The sequence below is a fragment of the Cucumis sativus genome, chromosome 2 (assembly GCF_000004075.3).
Source record: "Cucumis sativus cultivar 9930 chromosome 2, Cucumber_9930_V3, whole genome shotgun sequence".
Lineage (NCBI taxonomy): Eukaryota > Viridiplantae > Streptophyta > Magnoliopsida > Cucurbitales > Cucurbitaceae > Cucumis > Cucumis sativus.
The window spans coordinates 8,879,436-8,899,548 of record NC_026656.2 but is presented as its reverse complement, the minus strand read 5'-3'; the positions used below and the strand labels follow the sequence as shown (position 1 = coordinate 8,899,548).

The 20,113-nt window shown below is 33.2% G+C and overlaps 2 protein-coding genes across 3 annotated transcripts; one reads left to right on the top strand and one right to left on the bottom strand.

Moving 5' to 3' along the window:
- The first annotated feature begins 5,311 nt into the window (after positions 1-5,311).
- On the top strand, positions 5,312-13,449 carry LOC101214711 (purple acid phosphatase 15). 2 transcript variants are annotated; one of them, XM_004138914.3, is made up of 8 exons: positions 5,312-5,918; positions 6,877-7,068; positions 7,170-7,506; positions 7,693-7,910; positions 8,013-8,203; positions 12,405-12,689; positions 12,991-13,159; positions 13,242-13,449. In XM_004138914.3, the coding sequence occupies exons 1-7, from the start codon at positions 5,654-5,656 to the stop codon at positions 13,144-13,146; spliced, it is 1,644 nt and encodes a 547-aa protein (XP_004138962.1). In that variant the 5' UTR covers positions 5,312-5,653; the 3' UTR covers positions 13,147-13,159; positions 13,242-13,449. The 2 variants fall into 2 exon arrangements, with proteins under 2 accessions (XP_004138962.1, XP_031737178.1); XM_031881318.1 differs by having other exon boundaries at positions 5,627-5,918; positions 12,991-13,107.
- A 400-nt stretch (positions 13,450-13,849) lies between these two features.
- LOC101214469 (PLASMODESMATA CALLOSE-BINDING PROTEIN 3) lies at positions 13,850-18,547 on the bottom strand. The gene is made up of 3 exons (XM_004138913.3): positions 18,158-18,547; positions 17,612-17,645; positions 13,850-14,410 (listed from the first exon to the last, which is right to left on the bottom strand). Exons 1-3 carry the CDS (start codon positions 18,474-18,476, stop codon positions 14,161-14,163), a joined length of 603 nt encoding a protein of 200 aa, XP_004138961.2. The 5' UTR covers positions 18,477-18,547; the 3' UTR covers positions 13,850-14,160.
- Positions 18,548-20,113: the final 1,566 nt, after the last annotated feature.

Here is a 20,113-nt window from a genome sequence, read left to right as displayed (position 1 = left end):
ATCCTTTAGCTTAATCATCATCAATTAAGTTTCAACTTATTGTGCAAAGTGTTTGCATGATATTTTTCTTTAAATACAAATATTAATAAGATTGTTGATATTTTGTTTAGCTTCATGCATGATTCTCGGATCCCACAATCAAGTTTTAGACCTAGAGAATAGTAGAGAAGACCTTTGTAATCGTCTACAACTTGGTTTCATTCAAATTCATCAAGTAAAGAACGATAATCTTTTAACTTCAAATGTGAAAGTTATAAAACTCAATTTTCTCCAATTTCCTTAACATGTTTAATCCTCGGAGTTTATGAAATTTAAATGATTTTAGTTCAATTCTCTTCCGGTAGCATATTAATTTAACGCTAAAAAAGCTAGGATCCCCAAGAAAACATTTTTGAACCAAAATACCCATTTTAAAAATCCACTAATTACAATCATGTCCTTTTGTTCTATCATTTTACTATAATAATATGAGGGCACGTGCAATGTGGGTGATTACAAAATTTTAGCATATATATTATAAAGTAAATATAGTTTTAATTTAATTTAAGTAGTACATGTCTAACAGAAAATAATAAAATATATAATAGCTAAAACAATAAATAAATAAATAAATATATATATATATATATATATATATATATATATATATATATATATATATATATAATATTTAATTATTTATCTATTCAATTATATAGAATATGAAATGTGATCGCACACAAATTGTTTGGGGGTGAAATACAAGGGTTTGCACACCAAGAGAATCTGAAAATAGAAATTTGAAAACAAACGAATTGATAAAAAATATAAAAAATAAAGTCGCATTTTTATGTTTTCATATATGTTCTTATGTAGCAAATTAAAAAATTTAAACAATCTTAATAAAGTGTACTTGTCCATTTTTTAGCAAGAAAATTGAGCTAGTTAAATTCTACCACGTCATTATAGTAACATTGTAATAATTATAAATTGATTGAGTTTGGGTAATTGAGTTTTATCCTGTCCTACTCAATTTGGACCCTAGATATTAAAATTGGATAAAAAAATGGTAATGGGTCCAAACCCAAATCCAACAGTCAAATGAGCCCAAGTCCAATATGCAGAAGAACCCAAGTCCATCTAAAACTCTGAAGATGTCTTAGTTCTTAAATTTCATGAAGACTGAAGATCAAGAAATTATAAGTTTTAAATCAATATATAAAGTTTAAATTCACGAATTATATTTCTTCAAAATCTAACGTGAACACTACCTATAACGTTAAATTTTAAAAAATAAAAATAACAATTTAAAATATATTTTAACGAAACATTTTTAAATATATCAAAAAAATTAACACTATTTGCAAAACTTAGCCAAATTTATCAAATTCTCTATGGCTCACTCAATATACATATATATATATTTGTTATATTTTATAAATAGTTTCAATTTATTTGTTATCTATCAAAATTAATATAGGATTTTGAAAAAAATAAATTAATCAATATAAATTTATTTAGTCAATGCCTTTCCATTTCCTTTACTACAGTATTAAATTGTTGACTATACTCATATGGTATTTATTAATCTTATCCTAATAATAATATTAATATCATTTTTTCATTGTCCTACTCTATAAAAATTACAACATTATTCCTTATACTTTAATAACCTCTTTAAATATTATTATGGTAAAGATACTTATTTAGATTTTCAAATCAAAACTTAAAACAAAGAAATGGTAAGTTTTTTTAGATTTTCAAATCAAAACTTAAAACAAAAAAATGGTAAGTAAAAATGATATTAAAGTTAGAGATAATTATATAGTAGCTCGATTTAATCTGGTATTTTCACCCTTCAACAAGAGTTTTGATCTATTGCTCACAATTGAAACTTGTAAAATTATTCTTAATTTTCATTTTTTTCCTCTTCCTCTTTTCAATTTTCTTTTCTTCCATTTGAGTCAACAATAAAAAAATTTCTATTGGTCATCTGAACTCTATAAACTTTAAATATGATGGAATGAATGAGTGAAACGAGGTTAAGAATGTGAGTAAAAAAGAGGAGACTAAAAGATAGTTGAAATTGTCAAGGAAGAAAACGACAACCAAGTCAGCAGTGATAGTAGTGCAGTGTGTACAAAGTAATTTGGTAAGCTGGCAAGATGACCACTCTAAAAATTATTTTGATTCCTCTATTTGTTATATTTATGTTATTTGTGGCAGATTATGTACCTATAAAACTGTGACACGTGTCTCTCTTTTACGTCTTCTTCTCATTATTTTGTCCTAATTGCATAGGGTATGTGTAATATAAATACAGACCAAAAGGTCTCTAAAAAAGTAGTGAATACATACAGAAAATATTTCCACAAGATTCTTTAGTCTTCACTTGGTATCAGAGCTAAAATGGCCAACGCCAATGGAAATACTATAAACCTCAATTTCACCAACCCACCTCTCAATCAATTACTCAATCAAGTCTCAATCAATTACTCAATCAAGTCACAACCACCAAGCTAGATCGAAGCAACTTCTTACTTTGGAAACATCTTGCCACCTCTCAATCAATTACTCAATCAAGTCACAACCACCAAGCTCAATCGAAGCAACTTCTTACTTTGGAAACATCTTGCCCTTCCAATCTTGAGAGGATACAAAATTGAAGGATACATGCTGGGCCACATATCGTGTCCTCCAATGTATGTAAGTCAACCTACTGTCACCTTTACCGCACAACCAACTGTGGAGACGATAACTTCCCAAATCGTGGCAAGCAGCTCCACGAGTACTCCAACCGAAGAAATTTTTAATCCTGCCTTTGAAGCCTGGTTAGTTGTTGACCAACTACTTCTAGGGTGGATGTATAATTCTATGACGTCAGAAATAGCCACTCAACTGATGGGATTTGAGTATTCCAAAGATATGTGGGATGCAATCTAAGAACTATTTGATATTAAGTCCAGAGCTGAAGAAGATTATCTTCGTCAAACCTTTCAACAAACTCGAAAAGGTAATAATTCTATGACTGAATATTTAAGACTAATGAAAATACACTCTGACAACTTAGGCTAGACCAGCAGCCCTGTTCCGACAAGGGCATTGATCTCACAAGTCCTACTTGGACTAGATGAAGACTATAATTCTGTGGTAGCAACACTTCAAGGTAAACCAGAACTATCATGGTTGCAAATGCAATCAAATTTGTTGTCTTATGAAATGAGACTGGAAACTCAAACTCAAAATGCTCAAAGGAGAATGTAGCTGTGAACAATAACCCCTTTATTAATATGGTAAGTAATAGAGGGTTTTCAAATCATACACCGCAAGGTCGAGGAAACAATTTTTCTTATGGAAATTGCGGTAACAATGGAGGACGATCAGGAGGGCGAGGTTGAGGTAGATGACGATTTCGCCTGACTTGCCAAGTTTGTTGAAAAATAGGACACACCGCAGATGTTTGCTACAATAGATTTAACAAGGAATTTGTTCCCAATACTGGAAATAATTCAAACAAAGGGACAACCAACAACTTTAGGAATAACAATGGTCAATCACCCACTGCCTTCGTGACTTCTCATTCTGGTAACCCATTCAATGTGACTAGAGAAAATAGTGTTGATACCAATTAGTATGCAGACAACGGAGCTACGAATCATGTGACTGCTGATTACACCAACCTTGCTAATCCAATGGAATATGGAGGTAAGGATCAAGTCACAATAAGTAATGGTGATAAATTAAAAATTACATCCATTGGTAACTCAACTCTCATGAATGGATGTTACATGTTATCTCTTGATAATGTTCTATATGTCCCTTGCCAAAAATTTAGTCAGTGTATCTAAACTTGCAAGAGATAATCACAATTTTGTTGAATTTCATGATGACTACTGTCTTGTAAAGGACAAGGGTACGGGGCAAACAATTTTGAAGGGAACACTAAAAGATGGTCTATACCATTTGGATGACACGTGTTTCCGATGCTAAATCCCTCTCTATATCGATGTAAAAGAGAGACACGTGTTTTTATGTCCACAGCCTCATTTGAGTCACTGATATCTGATGGGTCTCCGGCGCTAAATCCCTCTCTATATCGAAGCACAGTTGGAGCTCTCCAATATCTCACATATACCTGCTCCGACATTGCCTACATTGTCAATCATCTAAGTTAGTTTTTACGATCCCCACTGATGCTCACTGGCAAGCTGTAAAGTGTGTTTTACGGTATCTTAGTGGCACTAAACATTATGGTATTCATATCCAACCAAGCACCGACTTTAATATTGTGGCATACATCTGATGCTGATTCGGCCTCCAACATAGATGATCGAAGGTCTATTGCTGCTTATTATGTTTTCATTGGAGATAATCTTGTATCGTGGTCATCCAAGAAACAACAAGTAGTTGCTCGCTCAAGCACTGAATCTGAATATCGAGCACTTGCACATGCATCTGCTGAAATTACTTGGGTACAACAATTTCTTCATGAGTTAGGTGTTTCTCGGCTCCGTACACCCGTCATATGGTGTGACAATATTAGTGCCAGTGCCCTCACATCAAATCCTGTATTTCATGCCCGAATAAAACACATCGAAATAGATATACACTTTTGTGCGGGATAAGGTGCTCAGTGGTCAACTTGAAATCAGGTATGTACCCACCAATGACCAAATTGTTGGCTGCTTGACTAAACCACTGTCGCATACTCGGTTTAATCATCTTCGTACCAAACTCGGGGTCCTTTCACTCCCCTCTCATTTGCGGGGATGTCAAGGAAGAAAACGACAGCCAAGTTAGCAGTGATAGTAGTGCAGTGTGTACAAAGTAATTTGGCAAGATGACAACTCTAGAAATTATTTTGATTCCTCTATTTGTTATATTGCTGTTATTTGTGGAAGATCATGTACCTATAAAACTGTGACATGTGTCTCTCTGTTTTAGTCTTCTTCTTATTATTTTGCCCTAATTGCATAGAATATCTGTAATATAAATACAGATCAAAAGGTCTCTAAAAAAATAGTGAATACATACCGAAAATATTCCTTCTTCGCTAAAATGAAAGGAAAGAAAGTGTGGAGATGGAAGTTGAGTAAGAGAGAAATGAATTGGTATATGAACTTATGAAGTTTGATTTTGGTAAGTTGAACTCAAGTTTTAAACAAAACCTGTATTTGAGTTCTATTGATTTTTGGCTCCTAATTTTCCTTTTATCAAGTTTAAATATTTAGGGACACAATCGTAATTGAACTCGAGAAATATTGTATCTGAAGCGCCTCGAAACAATAAATACCGTTCGGCGTTTATAATATTTTTCTTCTTTTTCAGACTCATCATTTTGTTGAACACTATCGAAAGTTCATAAATTAACAAAAGAAACCGCCACCAGAAACCATTTTTTCTATCTGTCAGTCTCGAATTCGGACTTGTGGAGAAATCCGCTTTCCCAAAAAACGAATCCATTCGCATGGTAGAGAACACTGGACGTCATCTCCTTTGTCGCCATTTCTCATTGCCTTCACATGGGGATTCCACCATGTTTTTTCCTTTCCCCCATTCAATTTGATATTCATTTTCGTCCCTTTTCTTATTTAAATCCCATTCCCTCTCATTTCTCCTTACCCCACTGCCTAATTTTCATCATCTGGGGTTTCAGAATTTTCCAACCAGGCAAATGGGTCTCTTCCCATTTGCTCTTCTTTTGCTCTCTTCCTTTTTTCTTTTGAGGTTTTGTTCGGTTTATGGTAGAATTCCTTCCACCGCTGAAGGGCCGTTTAAGCCTGTGACCATCCCACTTGATAAGAGCTTCCGGGGTGTGGCCGAGGACTTGCCGGAAACTGATCCGAGAGTTCAGAAAAATGGGGCTCAGTTTCAGCCCGAGCAGATTTCTGTTTCACTCTCTGTAGATTATGACTCCGTTTGGATTTCTTGGATTACAGGTTCTTCTAATACTTCTTGTTGATCGTTTGGAGTGTGGCTAATTTAGTTGCGTACTTGCTTGCTTGTTTGACTTGTTGATCGGTTGAAGTAGCTTTTGCTTGCTCAAATTACCAATTCTCCCGTTACGAGATTGAATTATATGAGATTACTTCATTTGCAAGCTTCATTGAGTAAAGCTCTGGAAATTCTATTGGCAAGCTTCATTTAGTGTTTGACAAAATGCGTAAAAGACATCCCTCCTGGCATAAGCTTCAATTGGAGATAGTTTCGATTGCCCACGGTTTGACACTCTATTGGAGAGAAATTGAAAAGTGTAATATGAACATGCATTGGGTGGTTTCACGAACTGATATTTCTTCCGAGGAGTTGGCGATTTTTGATTGAAAGATTGCATGTTTTGAACCTATGAAATGCTTCAGTCACCCTTTAAGTAGAATATACACTTTAGTTTGACCAGCGTCATCAACAAAAGTCTGGACACTACGATAATTGGACTATCGAACACTTGACACTAGACTCTTGTTAGCACATAATAGAAACTATTGTACGAAGTCAATATAGGTCCAACATTTGTAACTGCACGTATTGAACATTTGCTAACTATACTAAATAGACATATGATAATATAGGACAGAGAATTTACAGAGAAAATTTGAGACTAAAATACATCAAACGCATTTGTTTTATTGTATAATCTTGTTGAGGTGCACATTTGAGAAAAGACGTCCATGTCCTATATTTTTTTAAAAAATTGCGTCTCAATGTGTTTATGTCTCATATCCGTATCTATGCTTTTCCCATATGAGGAATAGATGTTGTCTTTAGAAACTCTATATTGCTTTCGCCAATGATTTGTTCAAATTTCATTATACAGATTTTTTTTTTCTCCAAAGAGATTTGAATTTAACGTTATGTGAAGCCATTAATTCAATTCAGTGAGATACGATTGATGTGCAGGAGACTTTCAAATTGGAGACGACATTCAACCACTAGATCCTGAAGAAGTTGCGAGTATTGTCATGTATGGAAAGTTTAGTATGCCAATGGATAACCAAGCAGAGGGTTATTCTCTTATCTACAATCAACTTTATCCCTTTGAAGGCCTCAGGAACTATACTTCTGGAATTATACACCATGTTCGTCTGACGGGTATGATCAACTCCAATTCTAACTTGAATTTACATCATTCTTATAATACCTGATTTCATCCATTAGAAGATTTCTGGAGCTCTCTTAATTTTTTCTGACAGGATTGGAGCCTGATACTTTGTACCAATATCAGTGTGGAGACCCTTCAGTTGCAGAAGAAATGAGTGATGTATATTTTTTCAGAACCATGCCTGTTTCTGGGCCTAAGAGTTACCCTAATAGAATAGCAGTGGTTGGTGATTTGGGTCTTACATACAACACTACATCAACAGTTAATCATATTTTGAGTAATCATCCCGACCTTGTTCTATTGATTGGGGATGTGAGTTATGCTAACTTGTATCTTACAAATGGCACTGGCTCTGATTGTTACTCTTGTTCTTTTCCCGAAACTCCTATTCATGAAACTTATCAGCCTCGTTGGGACTTTTGGGGAAGGTGAGTAGGGCTTCCTCCTTTTCTTCCTTTATTCTAAAAATTTAAACTGACTCGTCTTGCAAAGTTGTTAAGAATCCAGATCTTCGGTTCTTTTAGAAACAATTAGGCAACGTTCTATAGCTAGTTGAAAAAGATGTACCTAATGCGACTTTAGGAAATGATCTCTTACTGCCTTTCCTTTATCAGGTATATGCAGCCTCTAGTATCTGAAGTTCCGTTGATGGTGGTGGAAGGGAACCATGAGATAGAACCGCAAGCTGAAAATCAAACATTTGCAGCTTATAGTTCCCGATTTTCATTCCCATCCGAAGAGAGTAACTCTTATTCGACATTTTACTACTCTTTCAATGCTGGTGGCATTCATTTTATAATGCTTGGTGCCTACATTTCATATGATAAATCAAGTAAATCCAAAACCTGTTCCTCTTTCCACAATCCTTTAGATTAAAAAGTTCCATATTAACTAAAATTGCTGAATCTACCATGCTTTATTTCGCCTGGTGCAGGTGATCAATACAAATGGCTAGAGCAAGACCTGGCTAAAGTTGACAGGAAAGTTACTCCATGGTTGATAGCTACATGGCATCCACCCTGGTACAGCAGCTACACTGCTCATTATAGAGAAGCAGAGTGTATGAAAATGGCAATGGAAGACTTGCTCTACAAGTATAAAGTTGACATAGTTTTCAACGGTCATGTATGTCCTCTTTCATGATTTTCTTGTTCTCTTTATTTCATCGTTTTTTGTTGCGACTAATTGATCTATTTTAGACAACATAACAAATGACCTGTATAGTGTTGATTGGATCCACTCTCATAGCATTTAGAATGAACTAGGTGTGACCTTTGAAAATAGTGGTGAAATCTTAGTGCTTTTAAGTCCTTTTAGAATTTTAAAATTCATTTTCTTATAATGTAATGAAACTTATGAAATTTTTGAAAAGTAGTTTTCACTATTAAAAAAAAACAAATCGGGTGAAAAATTGATTTTTCTGGAAGGTAAGTTCTCTCTCCTCTCTCCTTCTCCTTTCTCCTCTCTCTCTTCCCCTTACTCTTCTCCCTTTCCGACACCACTTATCGATCAATTTTCCAGCAAAAAGACCTTCGTTTTCAGTTCTCCAGCGAGTGTGTTTTCAAACTCTTTCCTTTTTGGATGCTTCAATCATAGTCAGAGATGGAAGTGGAAAGTTGTAATATTGATAACTTGTTTTTCTGCATTTGGTACGAGGATGAATCATTTAAAGTGGAAGATGTAAAGCCAACTTAATACTGTCATTATCATTCCCTCAGCTTATATGGTTTCACGAAGCCATTTTAGATTTGAACCAACAACTGAAAGATGGATTCTTTTTCAAAAATAAAAAAGTTGAAAATTGAATGGTTTCAGTTCCTAGATTTAGAGCTAAGTTCGGTTGGGTAATGAGATGCATTGTTTGGCCCTGTATAGGTGGTAAATCCTTCATCCATATTCCCTCAGGTCAAGGTAAGCAGGGTTGGGTTTTGTTCAGCAAAATTTTTGGAGGCTTAAGTCAAATTTCTCAGACTTGGTACTCATCCCATTTAAGGTCAAATCATGATTACTTGACTTGGTAGTTGGTACCATCCCATTTAAGGTCTAATCATGAATACATGACTTGGGGGTATCAACCTAGTTGAGATGTTCGGGTGCACTTACTGATTCTCTCTATCTCTCTCTCCCATTTCTAGGCTTCTCTATTATTCTCAATATATAACCCTCTTGTATTTTGAGTATTATTATTAATAAAGAAGCTTGTCTCCTTTCCAAAAGAAAGAATACATGACTTGGTACTCATCCCGTTTAAGGTCAAGTCATGGATACATGACTTGGTACTCATCACATTTAAGGTCAAATCATGAATACATGATTTGGTACCCATCCCATTTAAGGTCATCAATAAGCAGTAAGAAGATTAGGAGCAAAATTTTAAGGTGTTGAAAGATAGTTATTCAGAGATGGTGAAGCCAGTGAATTACATTCATTCCTCTTTTCTAGCACCTGAAAAACAGAGTACGGGCCAATATTGGATTATCAAGAATCCAGAAGTTTGCAAAATTGATTTCAACAATCTTTGAACTGTTTGAGTTTGATGAATGGACAGAAATAGCTAGCACTCTAAAATTATACTGTGATTCTGATGTCATTATCAATCCTTTGTCTATGGATAGTGCTTTACTCCATTTGGATCAAGGTGAGGTGGAAGATTTTATTGAATAACCGGGGCAATGGCAAGTTTGTTGTCATTTTCATTTAAAATTTGAAAGGTGGAACAAACAGTTGCATAGTTGTCTGAAAGTAGTGAAGGGTTTTAACAAGTGGATCTCGATTAAAATCTTACCTTTAGACTACTGGAGCCAGCAAACCTTTGAAGCTATTGCGTCTTATTATGATGGACTAGTATCTATTGCAAATGAAACATTGAACATTGTTAATGTTACTGAAGCAAAAATTCAAGTTCAGAAAAATTTATGTGGTTTTATGTCATCTAATATAGAAATTTTAGATGAAAAATGAGGTAACATTTTTTGGAATTTTGAAGATATTGAATGTCTGGAATCCTCAATCAAAGTTCAAGGTGCTTTACTTATAAAAGATTTCTCCAACCCATTCGACATGGCTTGTTTAAAGCAAGTTTTGGTTGATGAAGAGTTAGATTCTTTTGGCTCAATTTTAGAAGGGGTTGTAACCCAGAAATTTTTTCAAGAAATCCATTCACGTCTTGTTTGTTTATGCTTCAAAAAGAAAACCAGATTCAGATCGCATCAGATTCTAAAAACAGAGACTCCCCAACAGCTTTCTTCCCACCGACGATGGAAGAAACAAGAGGAAATGACCAAACTCATGTTTTTCGGAAGAGAGGTTACGACGGTGCATGGAGTTCCTGAAAGTAGTCCAAGGGTTGCAAATCCTCTTGGTGCAAAAAGTCTTATTCAAAACTCGCTCGTTGTAAGCCTTGAAAAGGAAGTCCAGAAGTCACATGCCATTAAAGAGCCATTTTTGAAGAGGAGAGAAAAAGAAAAAGGTCTCCAAAAGTGAAAGGAAAAATGCAGGAGAAGCCTTCAAGAGAGGAAAGGGATTATTGCGACTGAGGATTCTTTATTGCCAATTGGAATTCCAAGTTTCAGTATAGATGGAAAGGCAGGTTAGTCGAAGTGTGGCCACCCCTTTGCAACTCCTTCCTCCTTTAGAAAGTCACTTCCCTCAACCTCATCAAAGTTTTTTGCTTTCATTCCCGTTGCTGGTTTTGTGCCCACCGAAATCCCCTCTGTAAAAGCTCGAACTTCCAACTCTTCCTTCATTGCTCTTTCTTCTTCTTCCCTCTCTTCCTTGACCAAATCTGTGTCAGAAAAGAAGAAGTCTAAAAAACATCCAAAATCAAGAGTTCTCCCACATCCCTTCAAGACTTCTCCAAAGCATTTTGTTAGAAGGAAAAGGGTTAAGAGGATTTTTAAATAGTTTACAAAAGAAAATTTGATTTTGGATCAGAACCCTGATTTTTTGGAGGAAAATTGTGCCCTTTTGCAAGACCATTCTCAATCATACAAGTCACATTCTCAAAGCTCTGCTCATCCTCATTTTAAATACTCAGTTTTCTCGATGCCTAATTCAAAGGTAAATTTTTTTAGAGGTTTTCCTACCCAAACCCCATTCTCATCACCGAAAAAGACGATTGTTCAGATTTTGACTCTCCTTTTAGGGTGAGCAGCAATGAAGCCGAACATATGTCATAGATAGCGGAAAATGATGACTAGTCGATTAAGGATCCTTTAGAATCTGATCTCAATACCTTGTTCCAGATAGCACTGTGAAATTTCAGATCATTTGAAGTCCATTGTTGAGAAATGTGAAGTCATTTTGGTTTGAGTTCAGATTTTAGACCTGATCTTATTTTTTCAGCCAATTATTTTCGAAGGCTGGTTTGGTGGATCACGTCGACGGATGCTTCTATTATTTTGGCCCTCTAATGTTCTTCTCAAATATTCTGGGTCTAGTCACTCACTCAAGATTTAAGAACTACCTTGGAGGCATATTTTTTCAACAAGCTACTTGGCTATTTGCTCTCCCTGGTGTTTTCCTCCCATCCATTTTGGGCTTCTTGTGGAAAGATTTTTAAGTTGGTTTTGTTCTTATTTTTCTACTGTTTTGCTCAGGTTTCGTTTGTGTTGTTTTTTGTTATTCAGTTCGTCTATACTTTTGTTTGTGATCACCCTTTACGTTCTTGGTATAATTCTTTTGTACATTGAACATTAGTCTCTTTTATTAAATGTAATAAAGAGGCTCGTACCCGTTAAATAAAAAGTATTTTTCACCATTCGAAAACTTACTAAACTCATCCTTATTCATTGGTGAACTGTTCTGTTACTTTTTCCTATTCAATGCTGTTTTGGCTTCTCTTTTGCCTTTTTTTTTTTTTTTTTTTATCTTTTTAAAATCATAAGTTCCTAATTACAAAATCATAACCATGTCACAAGAACATAATGTGCCAATTCAGATTCTTTGCAACTTGCTGCAGATGTTCCCTTTATTTGCACAATTTAAGTAAACAAATATTTGAATGGTTAAATGCATATTTACATAGAAAATATTGTTCATATTTGTTTTGTTTCCAAACACAAAATATATGAACTAATATATTGCAATATTAAGAAGAAACTACAAAATAAATAAGTAATCTGAGGTACTTGGACCTCAACTTGAGATCTTTCCAATGCACTAATTTAATCACCAATTGCTTAACTTTGTCTACTTATAATTAAACTTCATGACTATCTCGCGACCTAATTATTAATATACCATTACTACTATGTACTAATATTTGCAAAATATCCCTGTACTCTCACAACATTGTTTCTGATGGAGGGTGTACATTCATGATCAGGTTCATGCCTATGAGAGGTCGAATAGAGTATATGACTACACTTTGGATCGTTGTGGTCCTGTCTACATAACAGTAGGTGATGGTGGTAACCGAGAGAAAATGGCAATTGAACATGCTGATGAACCTGGAAACTGTCCAGACCCATTCTCGACACCGGATGAATACATGGGTGGCTTCTGTGCATTCAATTTCACATCAGGCCCAGCTGAAGGAAAATTCTGCTGGGATCAGCAACCTGATTATAGTGCATATCGTGAAAGTAGTTTCGGCCATGGCATTTTGGAGGTTCATCCTCTCTCTCTCTTGATTGAACAACATTTCATTTCTATGTGATATTGATATAATGGTATGTGCTAAGAACACAAAATAAGCCCTCTTTCTAGAGAAGTGTCATGTCTTCCTAGATCCTAGGATTAAGATGAAATCTTATGATCAAACCTCAAGAATTGTTGTATTTCATGGCAAGGATGGCAAAAGAAACCTCAATACCACATACTCAAAAGAAAAATGCACAACGGAAATTTTTCTATGTTCGGTTGGATGCGATGTTCGAAGTGTGGCAAACTAAAAAAGGTATTTCTTGCAGGTGAAAAATGAAACTCATGCGTTGTGGACTTGGCATCGAAACCAGGACTCATATAAATCAGTTGGGGATATAATATACATCGTACGACAACCAGACATTTGTCTAATTGAGCAGAAGGTACATACATACAGACATGGAAAACAAGAAGATATGTGACAGTAGAACCATGGTACATATTGTTGATAAATACCCTGGTGTTGCTAATTGCCATATAGAAAATTTTCTGAGCTTTTCATCATGTTCTTATTTAGGTTCCTACTTGATGAATGCAGCACACACAAACACAGAATGGAAGAAGGTAAGCAATGTGGAGGTTCAGAATTATACTTAGTTTCATCAATTGGGTTTTGTATTGTTTTTGTAATTCTTCATCATTGATGCTCCTAAAAAAACCAATTTTGTTAAGGCAATTAATAGATAATGGGATGTGATTTAGCATCCCAATATTTTTGTCTTTTATTTTAGCCTCATTGAAGCACTTTAGTTTAGTCTCTAAACTTCACATTAAAAAAAAAAAAAAATTAAACATTCTGGTTTTAAATTTTTGGTGTCATATTTTATCTAGAAAATAATTATTGTTTTATTTTTTTATATTAAAAAAAAAAAAAGGTTTCTTGAGTGGACCAACTTAAATGCACATTGGACTTAAGGACAATGTGCTTTCCCTTTAGCAAACTCAAGTTTTTAAATGGTTTAATAACTTATTTAATAAACATTGTTTTGTTCATCTACCAAATTATTCGATTTCTATACGAACAAGTCTTGTGTTTTCATCATGCTTTTTTTTTTTTATGTAAAATTTAGTAACTAAAACAAAATAGTCAAAAGTCGACTAGGAGCACACAACTAAAAAGGGCAATTAAAGTAATAAAGAAATTAAATTCAATAGTTGAACTTTCTACTAAAAGTTAGTCATATACATAGCCAAGTACAAGAATCAAATTAAACCATTGAATTGAATGAGTAAATCCCCTCACGAAAGTGGAAACCCTTAACTAAACCTACCTGCTGAATTTACCTATGTCATTTAGTTTTCACCCAAAGAAAAAAAAAAGTTTAAAACATCCCATCAAAAGCTACATTTGACCAAACCTTTGGAAGCCTCATCATTTCTAACAAAACTGAATAAACCCTCTGCACATTCTCACACCCCATCTATGGCACCCCCTCCTACATTGTTTGTAAAGGGAGTGAGATAGCAATTGAAAACAAAATTAAAATTACAAGTTTTGGGGTTGTAGAACTCAAAGAGGCTTCTGAGTTGGTTGGATTTGAGGTTGATGTCGGGTTGTAGTCCGGATTTAAGCCATTCGTGTCACTGGTACCGCCATTGTTGAAGTTTGGTGTAGCTGTACCAGGAACTGTTATTGTGGGGCTTGCGTTTGCTGGAGGGCTCGGTGTAATTGCTCCTCCTGCAGAGCTGGAAAATCATCACAAATGAACTTTTGTTAGATGAAATTGTTGAAATGAAGACAGATTTAGAAGAGATATTGTGTAATTTAGGGAAATGTGAGACATAAAAAGATTCTTGAATAAAACTTTGACCAAAGGAATGAAGCAAAAGATTTGGAGACAAAATGTTGTGAATGAATTGATTCTTTAGGAGACAAAGACAACCCAACAGCATCTTCTGATGCATTATATCTTCCATCACACCACTCAATCTATAATTCTTATTCTCTTTTTTTCCCCTTTCTTTTCTATTGAAAAACATAAAAGTTGAAAATTCTAACTATTTTAGATGAGAAAATTAAGGGTAATTCTCGGTTTCGCACCGTTGGATATATAAGAAAGAGAAATTACAAAAATTTATCATCACTAACTATCTCCATTTTTGATGGAGTTTTTTAAAAAATATACCAAACATTTAAAATATTTACCATTATAGAATAATTTCAATGCAGGCATAATTTTTACTCTAAATGATCATGATACACAATGATCTAAAAAATTATATGCGATTAAACGATCTCTAAACATCAGTATCCCAATTTTTTTTCAAAATAGGGTACCAAATAAATATCCCAACCATTTTTTTTCAAGATAGTGTACCAAATATAAAAATGTTGGGATATCCCATATAGTTTATATTTAACGTTTTTTCAAGATCTCAACATGTACCAATATCGTTTAGATTTGGTATGATCGTGTAGCCAAATCTAAACGATCATGTACCAATTTCCAATCGATTTTTGTTCAAGATCGTGTACTACGATATTTTATATTTGGTACACGATCTTTAATCAAACAACACCTTGAAAAAAAATACAAATTACAAAGAAAGAGATGGAAGAAAAAAGATTGCACAACAAAAAAAAGAAAGAAGAAAGATTATGGTAAAAATGACAAACCTAAAATATTTAAAAAAATGTCTCGCTTCATACAGTTTTTTATCTTGAGATCTCACTACTTAAAACACACAATAATAATAATTTCTCACTTTTTAAAAATGGATCAAAAACATGAATCTAACTCAAAAGTAAAAAAAGAAAATATTATTTAGCCACCAGACAGTAGTATTCAATACATTTTCATAAATGTTAGTTGAAATAAAAACAACACATATTTCAATTTTAGTTATAATATTAAACTTCCATACCTAAGTTATTTTCTCATTTCAAGAATTTAATATTGATACGGTATTTTCATAATAAAAAGAATCACAAACAGATATATATTCAATACATTTTATATTTTAAACATGATTCTAATACTTTTCACATTTCTAAAAGTAGAGCATTTATGTTCATCTATTTTCTTTATTTTGGACTAAATATCAAAACAATTGTAAAATTTAAAAATATCTTTTTATTCTTAATTTGAGAAATGGATTTAAATGACAAGTTAGAAATATTTATAAATATAATAAAGTATTAATTTGCATAAAAAAAATTGTGTTGTATTTATAAATATATTTTTAAAAAAAGAAAGAAAGAAAGGAAAAGAGGGTGAGGTCTGAGAGCTTCAGAAATGAATGACCAAAGAAAAAGGCTGACATATACTGATATATGAGCAGCTTTGTACACTCCCCAAAACGCACCCTTCTCTCAATACTCATTGAAACCTCATTTTCAAACTAAATCCCTTCCATCTCACTCATCCTACGCTCTCTTCACCCCCACAACACTAACATCTTCTACAATCCCTCTACCCTCCTCTTTCTTTCAAATCAATCATATTCTTCCTTTCGCTAAATTTCAAATTACTCATTACTATTTTTCAAATAAATAAAACAATACTAATTAATTAAAAATTGCAATATTTACATTTACTTTTTCTTAGTTTTAAAAAACAATATTTTAGAAGCAATTAGTAAAGTTTATGCTTTTTTTCAATATAAATAATTCAGCCTATAATTTATCCACTCTTTTGACAAGTTATAAAAATGGTACAAAAAAAAGGACAGAAAATGTGTATTTTCTGTGCAAGAAATGATTTAGTTGTAGAATCTTTATTTTAAAGTAGATGGTGAAAGAATGAGAATTTTGGAGACAATGGTAAAGTTTAGGCTTTACCTTACAAACTCCATCACTTCAAATTCTTTTGGTGACATTCTCATATTCTTAAAGGTTAGAGGCATTGTTCTCTTCTTATGCCCATATTTGAACAATCAAACCTCCTCCAATGGAATGGAAGAAGATATGGAGGAACATAAACTTTCTTTTATCTTAAAACTTAAATTGGCCTATTCAATTTCTACACCCATTTAAACAAAATCACTCTATTTTAATTCATTTATTTTATTAGTAAAATAATTATGTATTAATGAGTGTTTTACACAATGTTAAATTTTTTAAAAAAATCAAGTATATTTTATTTAATAACTTGTTAAAAAAACACTTGATTTTAGAGAAAAAACTATTTTAAATGAAAAGACTTCAAATACTTATAGATATAAAATATCATAATCTATATATAAAATAATACTCGATCTGGTTTTACTGTAGATATGCTATGATTTTTTTATCATATTTTGTAAATATATATATATATATATATATATATATATATATTAAAATCTATTTTGCTATATTTAAAACTTAAAAAGAATGAAAATATAAAGCAATAAATTAGTGTGTTTTTATCTTTTCAAATTCTTCTATTAATATATCCTATTTTCTGTCTATTATCTATTTGAGAAAGTATCAATATGCTTTCTAAACTATAAGAGTTATATCAATTTAGACCTCGAACTAATAATTAACTTTTAGGGTTGTATGAATTTAAATCTTGAACTAACATAATTATACTTATTTAAACCTCCGTTACGTTTTATTTGAATTCACTTATAAAAGTGAGAGGTTTAAATTGATATATTTACGTAAATTCAAGTTTAATTTGGATATATTTATAAAAGTAATTTACAAGTTTAAATAGATACAAGTATTTAGGTGGTAAATTAATAGAAGTTGAAGGACTCAAAAAACCAAAGTTTGTTCCCTTAAACTAAGTTGAGTGGGGATGGGAGAGCAAATATAGGATTTTCATAAGACTCTAAAGAGAACTCATTTACTTGAACATGAAGAAATCTCCACTAAATATATTCCTAAAAGTAGAATATAATATAAGATTTATCTCTATGAACATTTAGAAAATAATAATAACATAATATTTAGTGTACCTTAGAGAAGATGGATAAACACAAGATCCATAACCTGCACAGACACAACAATGTGAAATATAATCAAAACCAAAACTTTACCCATTTACTACTATTCTTTAACACTTGTAACTCTCTAAATTGATTTAATAAACAACATTTTACTAACAATCTTCCACACTAATATATATAATGAGTTGTACCAACTTTGATTGTAACAAACATTTTTTGAATTAAAATCAAATGGATTTTAGTATGTTTCAATGTTAAAGATAAAGGTAGAAAAAGGACTTAGTTTAACATGAGCACAAATTTTACAAATACAGAAAAATATGGTTCAACAATGAATCGATTTTTCATTTTAAAAAATTTGAGATGAATGCATTTTTAATGCAGTCTTAGTACAATTATTATGATTATTATTTTATATTTTAAAAAATTAATTTATTTGGAAATACCTTATAAGGCTAAAATTAGGAGCAAAAATGAAAAAAAGAGTTTAAAGCTAACTGTCTGAAGCACACCAAGAAGAAGAACAGAGAAGGAAGGTAAAGAGAGGGGACGGACTTGGGTCACTCTGGGCGATGGTGGCGGAGCCGGCGAAGTCACAGGATCCGGGAGCCATAGCCTTGCGCTGGAAGAAGCTGTTGAAGGCGTAGGAGGCGTGGGCCTGGATGGTGTTAGGGAGGAAACAGAGTCCGTTCAACATAATCGGAGTACACTCAGCGCCGGTGGCGCAGGCGTAGTCAAGGGCGGCTTGGAGAGATTCGTAGGTTGCGTCGCTGCGGGCCACGCACCAGTACGCGCCGTCGACGGTGGAGGTTCCGAAGAGGAAGAAGAAGAAGAAGAAGAAGAAGGAGTAGTGGGAGAGAAGAAATGTGGCCATTTGGTAAAGGAAATGGAAAAGAAACAGAGGGTTTGGAACGGAATGGGCTTTTGTGGAAAACACAAATTCACATCCTCCTTTCATCCTTTTATTTTTAATTTATTTTTTTTGTTTTCTAAATTTGGTTTAGGGTTTAAATATTGGTTTGGTGTTAAGCTTCAACTTTATTCATTTTCAACTCTCACATAGAATCATTTTAGTCTTTGTTGTTGAGTCTGATGAGCTTGCAATGTTCGTAGAAACTTATAAAAAACGTTAACTTAGAACAAACCTAAAATCTATCATGGTGACAGACAACTCATTTCAGTATTAGTTTCATCAAAACTAATCCAATTAATTGACTTTAACATCAAATAACAATATTTGAAAAGATAACACAATATCAAAAGGTGTAAATAAGCGCAAGCTTTTTAATATTGTTATTCTTAATTTTCAAAGTATTACAAACCATTTTATAAGCCAAATGGTCGTGCATGGGGTGAAAGCTCAAAAATTATTCAAATACACTTAAATGTAAATTGAAGAGAATAGGACATAGAAACTTAAAATGACTAAATTGTAAATTTTAAATTGAAAAACTAAAAATGTAGAAAGTTTTAAAAATGTATTAAATAACTACTATGGAAGGTGACAACATTAGTGTGCACGTCTGACATGGTTTGACATCGCGTTTTTTTATACAATGCACAATTGACAACATCTTCTTCACCAAATATGCTCACTTTTTTGTATTTTGTGCCATCTTCCAAACCATGGAACTTTTTCCGTGTCATCTTTAATTAATTCTAATCTTGACTCATTGAACTAACATTGTATATTAATTTTTGGCTCAAAATTATTTGTCGTAAGAGCACACATCAGTTATAATTGTGACCTCCAGGGTACACATAACAATCATAATAGCAAAAAACACAGGATGTACTATGAAGATAGAAAAAGTTAACAGACCCCGTCAATCCAACACCTAGCATGTAAAAATTTATATTCCTATAATATCATCACATAATCATCGATAATCATAACATGTATACTAGTGGTACTTTCATAGTCTAATTATAAAAGTAGTCACAAGAATAGTAAGAATTCGTCCATAACAACGTATAAACTAGTGGAAACACATCTTATTAACAATAGAGGATTTCAGTAGTACATCCCTTACTCAACTTATACTCAAACAACAATTATGCAAAGAATCCTCCTTCCAAAACACAATCATCCTCCTTGAATCAAATCTAAAGCATAACATAAAGTATTATTAATTTTATCACTATCAATCAACATCCAACTTTGACCTCTTAGTTATTTACCAAAACTTTGTTAGAAAATACCAAAACACTGCTGGAAAATAGTTTAATCTCCACCAAATACTCCAAAAACACCCAATTAACTATCCAAAGTCAAGAAAGAACCCATTTAAAATCCAATCCACCTTGGGTATTCAAAATCCATCGAGAAAATACCAAAATAAACACCCAAAGCTTACCCAATCTAACTTCGACGAAGATAAATAGAGGTAGAAGGAACGAAGCGACGATGGACACCTAGGTGGGGCTTGGTGGCTGGGCAAGACGAAGGGCATGATTGAACAATGACACTCGACGTCACATCGTCTCGTTGTGGGACGTCGAATCAGCAAG